We start from the raw sequence: 16,578 nt of genomic DNA, 5'->3' as shown, positions 1-16,578 counted from the left end.
TAAAACCAATCTTAGTTTCTGGATCAGTTTGTCTTTCTTAGCTTGTAATGATGCATTGGCACCATACACACTTACTTTGTCATCCCACACAGCTTGTAACTGCAACCGTGAAGGCTCAGAAACCCTGCAGTGCGACCATGAGACTGGCTGGTGTGAGTGCCGGGAGGGAATTGGAGGGACCAAGTGTGATGAGTGTGCTCGTGGCTATACAGGCCAGGCTCCATACTGCCAGCCGTGTGGAGAGTGCTTCGACAACTGGGACATCATCCTCACCGAGCTTAGAGGTTTGCAAGCTAACGACAGCGTGACAGTTCCTATTTGATTACATCAAGCTTGAAGACAGATTAAAGCTGTCACTAAAAGGTTCTTATTTCTTATTTGAGTGGGTGTAGATGTGGTGTGTGGTTGTCTGAACTTAGTGACTCTCCCCAGATCGCACCCAAGGCCTCATAGCTGCTGCCGGGGAGATCAAGCAGACGGGAGCCACTGGAGCATACAGCCTTGAGTTTGATTCCATGGAGGAGAAGATTGAAGATGTGAGGGAGATTCTCCTCTCTGCTAATCTCACCTCTCAGAGTCTGGCTTCTCTTAAGGAACTCATTGCTGAACTCAGGTGAGGGAGCGAGTGGTGTGGCTGGAATCTTTTCTAATTTGCTTAAAAAAACAATGTTTTCAAGAGACAGTGCTGCCATACAACCCAAAAAGGAGGAAGACAGAAGTAGCACTGGAATCAGTAATACTTAAATTTTCACCTGCATACAATGACTGTGTTCCTCCCATGACTCACACTCAACACTCATCCACAGTGCAAACCTGACATCAGCCTCCTTGAATCTTGAGGGGCTGGAGCAAGGCATTGACAACACCACACAGAGGAAAGCACTGGCCACCAATGCTCTGGCTGACCTGCGTGTCCAGGCTGAGGAGCTGAGGGATGATGCAGGGGACATGAAGGCCAAGGCAACCAAGCTTCAGGAGAGGAATGTGGAGGGTCAGTGTTGCCTCTTTACTGCAGAGGTGGAGTCCAGTTTTAGCAGTCATTTTTACCTCACTAGACTGCAGGTTTTCTTGTCTCTATGAAATGCTCCTTTTTATTTCTGTTTTGGAATTTTGCCTTGATAGTGTTCTTTCATTGTTTAAGAGTTCTACTTGAGTTTTGTCTTATTGTTGCCACATCTGAGTAGACTAAGTGCCTCCCTTCACCTCCCAACACCTTTCGTCCTGCAGGTGCACTCAACTTGACCCGACACGCTGGAGAACGCTCCCGTGCCGCCCAGGACAGAGTGGGACTCACTGAGGTCATCATCTCCGAGTCTGAGAGGAACAGGCGGCGCACAGAGACCCTGCTGCTACATATGGGTGACTCCTTCAACCGCACACAGGCAGAGAATGAGGCCAAACTGGCAGACCTGAGTGGCCTGCTGGATGGTGTGGAGGACAGCATGCCGGACCTCAATGAGCACGTGTGTGACCACCGCGGCGACCCTTGCGATGCCTTGTGTGGCGGTGCCGGCTGTGACAAGTGTGGTGGGCTGTCCTGCAACGAGGGTCTGGTCAATATCGTTGAACTGGCACTCACGTTTGCTGAGGATGCCGAGACGGAACTTAAGAAGAAGGAAGCCTCTGCTGACGAACTCCTGCGGGGAGTGTCAGGAGCCAGGCGGCAATCAGACGTGGCATTTGACCTGGCCAAGATGGCATTTGAACTCACCCTCCAGGGCCTCAATGTTTCCAGCACCTACAAGGCCGAGATCAACAAACTCTTGATGGAGATTGAGGAGTATTTCAGCACTCCTGGCTCCAGCCCCAATGAGATCAAGGAGCTGGCAGAACAGGTGAGTGTCACACAGCCTGCATGCCTCACCTCCTGAAACATTCATTCTCTGCTCCTCACTTTTCCAGTAAATGCTTCTCCTCAGCCTCCCAACACTGGCACTCTCCCCAGTGTCTTGTGTCATGCCTCTTGAAGAGTGTCTCTGCCCTACAGGTTTTGGCGCTCGACATCTCCCTCAGGCCGGAGCAAATCACTGTCCTGGCTCAGCGAATCACTCTCACCATTGAGTCGCTGACAGACATTGATACCATCATCGATGCCACGAGGAATGACCTGGCCCTTGCTCAGCAGCTCAAAGGTGCTTGTTGTGTCCCTGGGTTTTGTGTGTCCTGCTGGTAGTGACAGTCTGGCATGTCACTTCATTCAAGTCAACCAAGCTAATTTTACAGAGTAGTGTCTTGCTTAAGCTGTGAGATTGTTTTCCTTTCCATGACTGACATAAGGGAGGCTGTGTTTCCCCTTTGACTGATTAAACTGCTCAGACTGAGTAAGGGATTTAATGAAAAATATATATTAAGTGAAGGTAAAAGGATTTAGAGGTACAATTGTGTAAGCATCATCTCCTTAACAGAGCGAGCTGACCAGGCCAAGCAGAGAGCAGAAGGCACACTGGGAGTGGCAGAGCGTGTGGTGGAGGCCTTGGCGGAGGCTGGCAATGCCCAGTCAGGTGCTGAGGCTGCCATCATGGATGCCAGTGGTGACATTGAGGCCACTCAGAATCACCTCACACAGGTTTATAACAGTTCTTTGACTGAATTCATGTCACAGTTGAGGCCACACAGGCTTGGTATCAGAGTATTGATGAGTTTAAAGTAGTTACCAGCCTAGTGTGATGTGGAGGCAGAATCCCTCCAGTGTGATCTCATGTCATCATAGAAAGGTAAAGATATAAGGGAAATACAATGTAAGGCTAACCCTGGTGCCCCAACAGATCACCAGCGAGACCAGTGTGGCGTTTGAGAGAGCCAACGCCTCTTTGTTGGAGGTGCAGATGCTGGAGACTCGTGTGGAGCAGGTGAAGGCAAAGTACCAACTCAACCAGCGTCACCTGGAGGACACCAACAGTGCTGTGGACCAGGCAGACCTCAAGGCCAAGAAGGCAGCCAATGACGCCAGACTGCTGGAGGATGTAAGGCAGCCTGCAACCTTCCACTTGTTGGGAAAATCACAGCCTTGCAGTCCCTGAGGAAGCATGTCATGACCTTATTTCTTTCAACAGAAATACCAGGCTGTGGTGACCTTGTTGAATGAGAAGTCCACCTCAGCAGGGGATGCCAGGAGGAGAGCTGAGGAGCTGAAGAACAGCGCTAACAAGTTGGCTTTTGAGGCTCGACTCAAGCTTCATGCTCTGAGAGGTAATAAAGGTTGCCCATTGTTGAGCATCAGTGTGTGTGGCAGGCAGAGAAGTAGAAATCTCACCGGTGCTGCTTTAGTGACAGGACAGTCTAGGTTGCCCATATTTCAGTCAGGCCTGTATCATTATCTATGGCTTAATTGATAATGTACTTGGCTCACATTTACCTGTGCCTGTCCTGCTGGGGTTCAGTTCTGAGCAGTGACCTCTTTTGACTTATTCATCATATCTTGAAATTGCTTCTTTGTTTCCATGTTTCTCCAAAGAGGCAATAACACACTGAGTGTGTGTGTGTGTGTGGGAAGAATAAGAGGAGATAAGACACCACAGACCTTAATAATGATGCTGTACACTAAGCCAGCTCTCCAACAAGGAAGAATAACCAAGAAAATGTTAATCTGCTTATAATTGACTTTTGTAACACTCCTTTCCTGACTTGTGTTCCAGACATTGAAACAGACTTCAAAAGCAATGAGGACCTGTTGCTGGACTACGAGGGCGTCATCCAGGCCATGGAGGAGGACATGACGGAATACAATGAGTACATCCTTCAGAAGACCGAGTTCTATGCCGTGTGCCAGTCGGGGAGGCGTTGAGGTGTGGTGGCCGACAGAGGCACCCCACCACTTGCAGGTTGTGGCCAACAGTTTATAGTTCACACTTAACCCTCTGAATGTCTGTCACTGAATGATACATGCTAATTTATTTGAATAGTCTGACACAATTTCACCAGGTAAAAAATAACTACAAGCACTAAAGGTTTGAATTATGCCATCACCTCTTTTGTTGTGAGTGTCATCTCAAAATTGTAAACCTGCACCACAATATTTTAGCCCGAGGAGGAACGGTAGCAGTCAGAGGGTTAATACACAGTGTGCAGATACACAAAGCAAGACAGTTTATTCTGGAGTGTCCATGCAGGAGAATAACAGTAATAGTGCACACAACTGACAACTGTAAGCAATTCTCTAATGACAAATATCAGTGCTATACATTTGTACATGTGTAATATTTAGTTTTTTTTTTTTTTTTATGTGTAAGAAGTCCCACAAAATTTACTGAAGAATGATAGTGCTACAGATTATACTTGGACTGCTCAAAATGAATATTTCCAGCCAGGTATCCAGTCCTGTGTGCCTTTCTTAACAGACATTCTCACTCATGTTTCAGACCCATTCACACTCTGTACTGTGTGTGTGTGTGTGTGTGTGTGTGTGTGTGTGTGTGTGTGTGTGTGTGTGTGTGTGTGTGTGTGTGTGTGTGTGTGTGTGTGTGTGAGAGTGAGTGTGAATGGTGACACTCCCCTCCCAGTCCAACACAAAGCAGGGAGTAGAAAGTGCCTCAGTTTCTCAGAGTGAGTGAAGACTAGATAAAGAGGTAGAGTGTTGAGTCTTTATTTTTATTTATTTGTTTGACTTCTTGCAGTATGATGGTGAGTAATGTTTAGTAGCACATTTTTTATGGTTAAATCTTTGCTCTTTGACTTTTCTTTGTTTAGTTGTCGCAAGTCGTTGTGCCTGTAATGCTGCAGTGCCTTTGCTCTTTAGTGGTCTCCTCCTGGACTTAGAAATTCATTGAAATGTTACTAAACTCATCACTGTAAGTTGGATAATGAAAAAAATATAAAAATCCTACCATTCTTGTGCCAAAATATCACAACCACAAATAAAAGTAATAGATGATAGGTGATATTTGAGATTGTATTTGAATGGGAGACTGAATACCTTAATTATTACTAAATCTTAGGCTTAGTGTTAAGGAAAGAAGTCGTTTCATGAAGAGAACAATGATGTGTACTAAAATCTTTTCCTCTTGGTCAAGCCGAGGAAATGTTATTGTTTGAGACGTTAATTGTCTCTGTGCCAAACCTTCTGTGTAGATTGTTAGACACTGCCACATACCAAAGTCTCAGTGCTTGTAATATAATGACGACAGCACAATTGTGTCCTTTTATACAATTTAACTTCTCTCTGATGTTTTCCTTCCACGGCAGAATAACCAGCTATTAACTAGTCCATGCTGTCAGTGCTGTACATAAACCAACGTTAGCATCAAGCTGACATGCATCTTTGTTGTGGGTTGTTTTTAGGATGTCCTCTCAGGCTTGCCATGTGTCAATCCTGTGTTTTCCCTGGCTTGCATTGAATCTTTTTGTGGGGATGTGAGGTGCAGCTGCATCAGGAAGGAAATACAATGAGTGGCTGACTATCAATAAGAAAAATTCCTGAATCAAATTGATCTGCTAATTCCTCCTATGCAATTAGACTAATGTATGATGATAAGATTGTACAAAATAAGCTAACACCCTAATATTATATAAGAAAAATTATTGCATTGTGTATTGCATTGGACACATCTGTTAGTTACAAGTATACATAGCAGTTAAGGATGTCATAGGTTACCTACTACATGTACTACTCAGTCCATAATGTGCTCTCACACCCCTTATAAATAAATTTCCTTATCTTGTAAGAAAAACTTTGTTGTCCTCATTCACTTTCCTTTAGTAAGTATTCCACAGACTCATTAGTCACAAGAAAACAAGGGAAGCTGCAAAATATTAGGCTGTCAAGTCCTGCAACTCCTAAAGCTTTAACCGAACTGTCTAGCGATAAGAAAAGGAAACTAAATGAAAGGTTAAGGAGAGAAAAAGATTACTAAGATAACTGAGAAAGAAAAGACCTTCCAAATTGGAAAGAAGTAACTAAACAAATAAAGACACCTATCACTCCCTTGCCGCCACCCATCCATCCATGCCGATTTGTTAACATTTACATAATTGCGTGAAGATAAATAGAGAAATAGAAAGAAAAGTAGGTAATCTGATAGGCTGATTATTAGGGAAATGACCAAAAGGATAGAAAAACATAGCTGGATAGGGAAGCAGATAGATAATGAAAGAGATTCGTAGTTAGATCTGCATGAAAATTGTATATATATTCCTCTGCATATCATCAATTCACCGTGCTATACTGTCAAAATACTTGAATATCAACAATAAAGGTAATGAAAATAGAGAAGGAAAAAATACCATAGTCTACCTTTCAAATAGCTAGTTTTTTTTTTCTTTTGCCGCTGGAGAGTGTTATTATTGCTAAGCAATAATAACACACTCAAGTGCCCCTGCCCTGTTGTCCAAGTTACCTCTGCACCTCTGCCCTGAAGTTGTTCGCCGGTTCATACTTCTCGAGCCATGTATTCACTATTCAAGACTGACTCGTCCCACCACACACACACACACACACACACACTGTGTTGTGGTTTCAGTCCAACACAAAGATCGGTCTATGAGCTCTGAGCTCACTCCGTAATGAGGAAGGCTGACTAAGTGACCAGTAGGCGACCGAGGTGAAAAATTACACACACACACACAGTGGTTAGAGCGCTGGCTTCACAAGCCAGAGGATTGGGGTTCGATTCCCCAGCCGGGTGGAGATATTTGGGTGTGTCTCCTTTGACGTGTAGCCCCTGTTCACCTAGCAGTGAGTAGGTACGGGATGTAAATCGAGGAGTTGTGACCTTGTTGTCCCGGTGTGTGGTGTGTGCCTGGTCTCAGACCTATCCGAAGATTGGAAATAATGAGCTCTGAGCTCGTTCCGTAGGGTAACGTCTGGCTGTCTCGTCAGAGACTGCAGCAGATCAAACAGTGAATTACACTCACACACAGATGACAACTTGATCACTTATCAAGCTTGGGAGCTAATGGCAGATGTAGGGGGAAGCGGCTCAAGGTGCTGAATATATATATATATATATATATATATATATATATATATATATATATATATATATATATATATATATATATGCTGTTATTACAAAAAATATCTTAAATTTATCCTCCAGACTGGCGTGTTTAAAGAAAGCTGAATCTCCGAGTTGATAAGTCTCAGTGGCAATTTCAAGGGATACAGGAATTCAGGTTTGCCCTTTCCAAATTTTTATCCTTTATCCGCTACTAATGGGAGCGATCTATCCTCAGGATAAATCTCAAGGAAACTTTTTACTTCGCCCCAGTTGTGTTGATGTTTCGTGGCACAGTCTGTCATGTTTGTGCATGGCCTATCTACTGCATATTGTTTTGCCAATTCAATTCTGGCCTCATCAGTCTAGGTTGTCAGTGTCCTTTTCTCCAAATCCTCTATCCATGCAGGAGCTCTGTTTGTACATTTCGCATTTGGCACATTCTGGCTTCTTTTTTCTCTTCCACTAAAGTAAAGCAACCCGATCACCTTTGAAAAATTATTTTAGCATTATCAGTTATAGATTCACCTATTTCCTCGCTGCAGGTCCATGGCGGATAGCTTTAAGAATATGTAAAAGTAGAAGGTGACTGTGCCATTGTAGAAACATTGTTGAGTGACTCCGGACTTACGTGACCGTTAAGTGATGCTTTATGCTAATGAAGTTTATGAACACTGCTTCATTTTAAAAACTTCGCAGTTCAGACAATGTAGGTTAAGATAAAGCGCCTCAAAGTTCAGTGTACAACATTAACTAATGTCCATTAACGTTACACCTAATGCACCTTAATCTAATCCCAATATTATTATCTTCGCATAGATTACAAATTTTTTGCCCATAATACACTTGCAATCGGATCTTACCTTTGCCAACTGTGTGGTGCTTGCAAGTTGCATTTGCACGGTTGTTTGAAGACTTTTCCTCAATATAGTAAACATGAGGTAATATATTATACACTGGTAAAATTTTCTAATTTAATTTAATTGTAATTACATACACTGATATTCGTCAGTAATTACTTCAGCATCTGGCTGATGAACTTTCCATATGCTTGACTCACAATATCACCAGTTTCTTGTCAAAAATAATTCATCATCAAAATTCAGAGTCAAAGATCTCACAAACATTTAAAAAATGAAAGACAAATCTTAAATCTAATACAACTTAACAATATAACATCCTACAGATTATTTCCTCCTTTAACCTCCATGAGACAACAATCTATCTAGACTGCAGCACCAATTTTCAAATTCCACTTACTAATACAACAGTAATTTTGTCCGTGTCGCCTCTGATTTCCCTCCTAACTCCTCTCAAGTCAGGAGTTTGGTACCGCTCGGCTTCTGCTCTCTTGTCTTGTGTTCTCTCTCTACCTGAGTTACATCCCATTTTATACCTTAATTTGTAACATTTTGCTTTGAACAAAACTACATCTACAAATAGGGTTAACATTCCCATGCATTTTACATAGTTTACAAACACTATTACAAATATTACACAACAAACGCCTCTAAGCATGGCAATATATATCTTTACCCAATGCAGGTATCAGGACGGAGTAATAAGCACTGCAGTTTACATTTGCATTAGGTCTATCAGTTTCTATTGGTTGACTGGGGTGGAGGATGCGGATGGCAAAAGGGTCTCTTTAATGTTGTGAGGTGGAAACAACACTCCAAGTCACTGAGTGCAGTGACACGAGTAGTAGGGATCAGTACGTCCGACAGCTTCTCTCACTGAGGTGTCCAAGGCAAGGCATGCGGCTCAAGTTTCATGTCTTGGTACTGGCAAAATTTTCTTACATCTTTACATATCATAACATTATTATTAAAATGTTACAATGAAATATAGTAATACTAATTATACATTAAGACATAACATTATTCTTACAACGCAACAATTTGAAGTAAATAATGCAGTTGTTAGCCAACAAGAGACAAACAAAAATTGGAAGCATTGTGACAACGCTGAATGTTGTTGCAATGGTAGGAACATGACAATATTAACGTAATGTACCGTCATATATAAGAAACACAATATTTACCAATCAAGAAATTGTTTGCTGTTTGTTGTTCTTCAATTTCAGAATAGTTAATGCTGAAAATTAAACTTGACATTGGAAATAACTGGAGCTTTTTCACTACGAACCGTAATACCTGATATTCCACACAGCGCTACACTCTTGAGGTCATCGCAGTGTTCAGGTATAGTTTTCTCATTGGTTTGGTTTGTTGTTCCGACAGGCCCTAGGACATCACCATTGTCAAGTATGAAACCAAGAGAGTGTATGTAAGCATCAGACTCGATGCACACTTTGCTGATTTGTCTGCCATCAGGGATAGTAAAGGTTACCGTGCTGTACAGATCATTGTAATTCATTCCAAAAGCTCTAGCTCCTCCATCTCTAACACAGACCTGAAACCCTTGTATGATAGTTTTACCTCTCCACTGTCTAGTTTTTATAGTTATTTTCCTTACTGTTCCTTCCATTATCCACCTTTGTTGTATTTGTCGAACCAAGTCCTCAGCTCTCCCGAAAGGTCCAATCCAGGTGGATTTTACAAAGGCCGATCTCATCATTTTTTGATGAGAAATTTTTCTGACAGCACAAACACAAGAAAAAAGAAAAATGACTTGAAATTCAAATGGCAATATGATTTGAGTATCTGTAGAGACAGAAAAAAAGACATTAATTTGTATGATGATTAGAAAAGTTTTTTTTTTTATCCAATCGACGTAGTCCAAGCATTAAAGGAAATAATTAGTAAATGAGAGATAAGAGATTAGATTTTTGTATGTGTCAGTGAAGAAAACGTACAGATAACACAAGTAATTCTAGGCTAAACTAACCTAATCAATGTATAGTCAAGCAAAACGAGAAAAAAAGTATATGTACGTGTGTGTGTGTGTGTGTGTGTGTGTGTGTGTGTGTGTGTGTGTGTGTGTGTGTGTATATATATATATATATATATATATATATATATATATATATATATATATATATATATATATATATATATATATATATATATATATATATATATATATATATATATATATATATATATATATATATATATATATATATATATATATATATATATATATATATATATATATATATATATATATATATATATATATATATATATATATATATATATATATATATATATATATATATATATATATATATATATATATATATATATATATATATATATATATATATATATATATATATATATATATATATATATATATATATATATATATATATATATATATATATATATATATATATATATATATATATATATATATATATATATATATATATATATATATATATATATATATATATATATATATATATATATATATATATATATATATATATATATATATATATATATATATATATATATATATATATATATATATATATATATATATATATATATATATATATATATATATATATATATATATATATATATATATATATATATATATATATATATATATATATATATATATATATATATATATATATATATATATATATATATATATATATATATATATATATATATATATATATATATATATATATATATATATATATATATATATATATATATATATATATATATATATATATATATATATATATATATATATATATATATATATATATATATATTCTGCAATCCTTTCGTGAAGCTGACCCCTCAGTCACTATCTGTTTCATCGTCTTCGTCATTGTTCATGGCATAACCAACAGTGGCAGCACCAGCAGCCTGCATTACAAACCCATCCCTCACATAACCTTTAAGAGGAACAGGAGTTCTGTCAGGAATACAATCTGTAACCACTTTTCCCATTCCAGAACCGTAGGCTCTGCAGTTCTCACAGCGTTGTGCAGTGTTAAAGTTATTTTTATTCTTAAAGACAGTTGCTGTGTTGACGTTCTCTGGGTTGTAATTTGGATTTCTCTGCGCCAAATTATCAAATGCCGGGTGTTCGGCACATGCAGCTTGAGACCTCGTTGGGTGAACTTGCCTAACATGTTCATATCTGTTTTGGAGATGAGATGGTTCACCGTAATTATGGGCATTTCTAGCAGCATTCCTGGATTCATAGCTCAAACTTTCAAAATTCTCCGCCCTAAATTGACTATTATATCTTCCACTATGACCAACACCTTTCTGACCTGTGGCTGAGTCTACAGCTTCACAGGTTGCATAATTCATTTGTTTATTCAATGCTCCTTGTGCTTTTTTGCTTGCTTCAGCAGCTTCCATAGTAACTTGAGTAGCAGTTCTATAATCAGTTCCTGTTCTCTTGAGACGCTGTGAGTTCTTGTAAGCATTTTGTAAATTCCTTTGTCCATTTATACGGGTTCGAATATTTCTCCCCATTTGAGCTCCACCTGCACCTGTTAGCCCATCGCCAGCAATGCCAATGATGCCACCAACAAATTCATTTGGGGTCATCTCGTCTGGACGAGCCAAAGCAATAGTTCCGTGGAGTTTTGAGTCCTTCCCGTTTACTGCGCCATCAACAATAGTCGCTGTGGCGTCATATGCAACCCCAGCACCAATGCCAGCAGTAGCTCCTAGAGCCAGTCCAGCACCAAGTCCCCCTGTAGCAATTCCAGCACCTAAAACGGCCACATTTCTTGTAGAGGCCTCCATTGATTTATGTCCTTTCTCCTTATCGCCCATCGCATAATGAACAATTCCTTTAGCGTGTCCCACTACAGGAATGCCATCCACACAAGATGATGCTGCATTGAGGTAAGAATTTGCAATCTCATGTGCTCTTTCACAGTCTCCCATTCTGTCACGGATCATTACATTGATAGGAGCTGCCAGACCGTTTGTTTCACTATATTCCTTCCAAGATCTGCCTGCACTATCAGCAAGTTCACTGGCAGCTTTGTCATCCCCAAAAAGTTTGGCCACACCAGCAGACCCAATTAGAATGCCACTTTCAATTACCGTGTATGCTTCGCCAATAACAGGCAAGAATTTCGCCATGTTTTATGGAATTCACTTCTCGATCTGGAAAAAAAAAAAACGTTAAGTTTAAACACTAAACATCTGAAATAAGATAGATAGATGACACAATCTTCCTATAAGTTAACAATAAGCAGCAATTTTTTTTTCATTATTGATGTAATGATAATAGAATTTGTATTATTTAATCATTATTAACAGTACAGCGCTAGAATTGACAACAAATTGAATTAAATGAAGATGCAAACTCTGGACTTGCCTACAAACATTACAGCAGCGCTAAAACCCGCAAAGGTGAAGTAGCGCATGACACATTATCCTAGGAGGTGAAGTTATGGAATGATGGCAAATACACAAGCCTTGGGCACGTACTAAACAACCAGAGAGCCAAGGGTCAAAGTCGAATCTAGGTAACATACACCAGACATCCCATGACTGATGTCCACAATGCTAAGGACGGCAGCTGAGCCCAATTAAGTACAGGGTCTTATGGCAAGAGATACCACTGCTCGATGCTTGGATGAGACTGAAATCTCTCTATCTCATCATCCAGAGCCAAGGATGTCAACCAAAGCTACCCATCTTCCTTCAATACGTATCCACATCTGTATCCCGTTCACTGGCCAACAATCCTAAAGCAGGCGTTACAACCACACTTGGCGTTGTCCCACATTCTCACTCAGCCAAAGTACCAGCGTCCAGCACGACACCCACCACCACCAGTCCCACCATGCCTCCGTAGACTCCTCCTGTGTTCACTTTGTGGGATCTGTACGTGACAATGGATCCCCAGCCCCTACTTGTCAAGGTGACTGTACCCCACAGGATGGGCGATGGGGTTGTCACTTCCCTACGCCAAAATGATTCATATAATGACTACAAATAAAAAAAAAATAACTTTTTGCAAAACTGAAGAGGAATAGATAAGGAGGGATGCGATGCGACAACGAGAGGAGATAAGTGAGGGAGGGACAACAAGGGAATACTTACTCAATTTGTACTTGTAGGCTAAACCTCTATTTCTACTTAGAGGTATACCCTCAATAAGCTGGGCTTCTTTTTTGCCAGGCACACTAAACCCACGTTCTTGCAGTCATTGTTGCAACACGTCCCTCGTAAGTTTGTTCACCCTTTTTGGTTGGGCTATATCTATAACAGTGAGTTGCGCCTCATCAAGTTTCTCCTTCTTACTTGCTGAGTTTGACGAGGGAGCATGATTGGGCCATTTCTTGGGAAAACCAATGACACATATTTCTCTATCAAGGATCCACCTTTTATTTTGTTCTTCTGTGGTCTGGAATCATGCAATATGTAACGAACGCTAGATGCTCTGTTGAGTGCCAGGAGTTCTATGCAGTGTCATGTGTCTGCAAATATTCAGAGCAGTGTGGGAGATATTTGAAACTAGAGGACACTCCTTCATGCATAGCCATGTCTGACACTGACAGACCTTAACCTTTTGATCTTTGAACTCTGAATTGAGGCTGTCACGCTGTGAGGGAGTTTCTGGAGAGAATGTGTCGTGTTGGATGTAAAAATATTTAGTGTACAGGATACTATATTTTTTTCTCTTTTTCTGCTTGTGTTTCATGTGTCCTCTACAGGAGTTGCTGATCCAAAGGCCTGCCGTTTCAGGAGCGATCCCCCCACCCTCTCTCTCTCCCTGTCTCTCTGTACACAAACACACAAAGATTCTGACGCCATAGGTTGGTTGGACGCCATAGCAGACTGCAGCAAGGCGAGGGCAGCTGTCCTGTGACGCCTAAAGTAAATAAATAAAGACGGGGTGGAGACGTGTCTAACACAATCTCTCTCTTTCCCTGTGTGTGTGTGTGTGTGTGTGTGTGTGTGTGTGTGTGTGTGTGTGTGTGTGTGTGTGTGTGGCGACACCTGTAATAACAAGAACTGGCCAGCTGGATTGTCCCTATTTCTCGTATATTTTCAAGAAGACAGAGTGCCTTGATAACCTGTATATTGTTGCAATACATGCAATACCTCCATTACTTCCATATACTCGGGTACTGTACTACCTGCTGAGGCCTCTCCTTCCCTCCCGTCAAGGCCGCTCTACTGGTGACCTTCCGATCGACTTTCCTTACTGAGCCTTAATTAGTCATCCTCTCCTAGAGATTCTTGGTGATCCTCTCCTAGAGATTCTTGGTGAATCATTTACTGTTGCCTTAAGACATATCAAAAGCTTTTCATAGATTCTGGCACAAAGCTTTGATCTCCAAACTATCTTCCTTTGGCTTCTGTTTTTCTCTCTGCATCTTCATCTCACTTTTCCTCTCCGACAGTTCTATTGTTGCTGAAGTAGAAGGTCACTGTTCACCTATATCTATCATCATGCAGTGATGTTCCTTAGGATTTTGAATCTAAACTGGAAACTTCACATCTCTTCTCTTGCTAAAACAGCTTTTATGAAGTTAGGCATTCTGAATCCTGCCGGTTTTTCACCCTGCTCCCTCCTCTTTAATTGCTAATTCTGTTCAAGGGTCTTATAAGCCCATATATGGAGTACTCTCCACATGTAATGGGGGCTCTACTCATGCAGCTCTCCTAGACAGGGTGGAATCAAAGGCTTTTCATCTTATTAACTCCTCTCCTCTGACTGACTGTCTTCAGCCTCTTACTCACCGCCGTAATGTTGTACCTCTTGCTATCTTCTACTGCTATTTCATGCCAGCTGCTCTTCTGATCTAGTTAACTGCATGCCTCGCCTCCTTCCGAGCGCCCTTGCTGAACAAAACTCCTCTTCTTCTCACCCCTATTCTTTCCTCCTCTCTAACGCAACAGTTAACCAGTACTCTCAACCATTCATTCCTTTCTCTGGTAAACTCTGAGACTCTCTTCTGCCTGCTTCTTTATTTCCATCCATCAGTGACCTGAACTCATTTAAGAGGGAGATTTTAAGGCATCCCTTTCTTTTCGCTAAGTCTCTTGGCCCTGTTCAGAATAACATCTCAGTGTTCTTTTTGTTTAGCCATTTTTGTTGCCCTTGGCCAATTTGTCCCTCACGAGAAAAGTCTTTACGATAGAAATAGGGCGACGGAATCGTCGCAGTCTCGGGCGCTTACCGGTGGAGCAGCGGCGGTGTTTCCGTGGGGCGGTGCAGACTGAGCCTGGAGTCTTGCTCTAAGACGACGGCCGTCTATATAACAGATGGTAAGAGGGACATTAGTATTATAACAGTATACATACCAACCAGAACCAGTGCTTGGAACTATGAACAGTATCAAATGGTGATGAGAAATACTCTAGACAGAATGGAGCAGGAACTCATCAGAAAGGATAGAGTGATGATAGTCGGGGACTTTAATTGTAAAGAAATAGTGTGGGAAGACTACGAAGTGGTGAATGGTGGTGAGTGGGCAGAGGAATTGTTAAACGTAGCAACAAATAACTTGATGACACAGTGGGTGAGATCACCAACAAGGTGCAGGGGACAAGATGTTGCAGCAAGGTTGGATTTGGTATTTACCAGGGCCATCTCCCTAAAAGAGGAAATTGAACATGAATGTCCCTTGGGGAAAAGCGACCATGATGTCCTAAGCTTTGAGCTGGATACGGAATTAAGCACGAATAAGATTGTGGAACACAGGGAGGAAAAATTAAATTATGTTAGGGCAAATTATAACCATATAAGAGAGTTCTTTAATGAAATTGACTGGTCCGTGGTATACCAGGAAAGGGATATGCAATTGAAATACGATAAATTTATGGATTTATATAACTCTGCTGTGAAGAAGTTTGTGCCATATCACAGAAAGAGGACTTTAAATAATAAACAGTGGTTTAATAGAAATTGTGAAGAAGCAAAAAAGAACAAAGAAAAGGCATGGAAGAAACTTAAGAAAAACAGTGATGTATTATCAAGAGAAGTTTACAAAACAGCAAGGAATAGATATGTTGAAGTAAGGAGAACAGCACAGAAGGAATATGAACAGAGGGTGGTGGAAAACTGTGATAGTGACCCTAAAATGTTTTACAAATTCATAAATGGAAAACTAAATAAAAGGGAGGCAATAGAAAAGGTAAAAACGGGAAGAAGTATATGAGGATGCTAGAGATATAGCTGAAATATTGAACGACAACTTTTGCAAAGTGTTTACAAAGGAGGAGCATTTTATGGGAGGAAGGCCTACGGAAATAAAGCAAATGCAGGACATCATGGTTACTAAAGAAGATGTAAGGAAAATTATAAGCAATCTGGATATTAATAAATCAATGGGGCCTGATGGCATATCTGGGAGGTTGCTAAAAGAATGTAAGGATCAATTGTTGAACCCATATTTGATATTGTGGAAACCTCCATACGAACAGGAATAGTCCCGAAAGAGTGGAAAAGAGCTGACATTGTGCCTATATATAAGAATGGTAGTAGAATGGAACCGTTAAATTACAGACCAGTATCGTTGACTAGTATATTGTGCAAGGTATGTGAAGAAGTAATTAAAGCTAAGTGGAGTGAGTATCTAGAAAGTGAAAACATTCTGAGTGAAAGGCAGTTTGGTTTCAGAAAAGGAAGATCGTGCAATTTATTATGTTTTTATTCAAGAGTGACTGACATACTACAACATAGAGAGGGATGGGTGGATGCTATCTACCTGGACTTGAGAAAG

General features: G+C 40.5%; 2 protein-coding genes across 4 annotated transcripts in view; one reads left to right on the top strand and one right to left on the bottom strand.

Annotated features, from left to right (window-relative positions):
* Window positions 1-5,666, top strand: part of LOC123512220 (laminin subunit beta-1-like) — a 34,859-nt gene extending 29,193 nt beyond the window's left edge. Inside the window, 9 exon segments of the mRNA XM_045268470.1 lie at window positions 93-284; window positions 433-613; window positions 807-991; window positions 1,228-1,835; window positions 1,988-2,132; window positions 2,406-2,566; window positions 2,766-2,963; window positions 3,054-3,189; window positions 3,636-5,666. Coding sequence (XP_045124405.1) covers window positions 93-284; window positions 433-613; window positions 807-991; window positions 1,228-1,835; window positions 1,988-2,132; window positions 2,406-2,566; window positions 2,766-2,963; window positions 3,054-3,189; window positions 3,636-3,784 — 1,955 coding nt within the window. The 3' untranslated portion in view covers window positions 3,785-5,666.
* A 2,226-nt stretch (window positions 5,667-7,892) lies between these two features.
* The window catches only part of LOC123512247 (putative mediator of RNA polymerase II transcription subunit 17), an 11,019-nt gene continuing 2,333 nt past the window's right edge, over window positions 7,893-16,578 (bottom strand). The window contains exons 2-3 of one of the 3 annotated variants that reach the window (XR_006677050.1): window positions 15,034-15,107; window positions 7,893-9,598 (exon numbers count right to left, since the gene is read on the bottom strand). Coding sequence is in view for 2 of the 3 variants with exons in the window: in XM_045268510.1 (XP_045124445.1) it covers window positions 10,667-11,977 (1,311 nt within the window). In the remaining variant the exon portion in view is untranslated. Of the gene's footprint in view, window positions 9,599-10,629; window positions 12,002-15,033; window positions 15,108-16,578 lie in introns of those variants that run through there. The other 2 variants (XM_045268510.1, XM_045268511.1) reach the window with 2 other exon arrangements.

Source organism: Portunus trituberculatus, chromosome 33, assembly GCF_017591435.1.
Source record: "Portunus trituberculatus isolate SZX2019 chromosome 33, ASM1759143v1, whole genome shotgun sequence".
Classification (NCBI taxonomy): Eukaryota; Metazoa; Arthropoda; class Malacostraca; order Decapoda; family Portunidae; genus Portunus; species Portunus trituberculatus.
The sequence above is the reverse complement of the archived record's forward strand: the minus strand, read 5'-3'. Positions and strand labels throughout refer to the sequence as shown.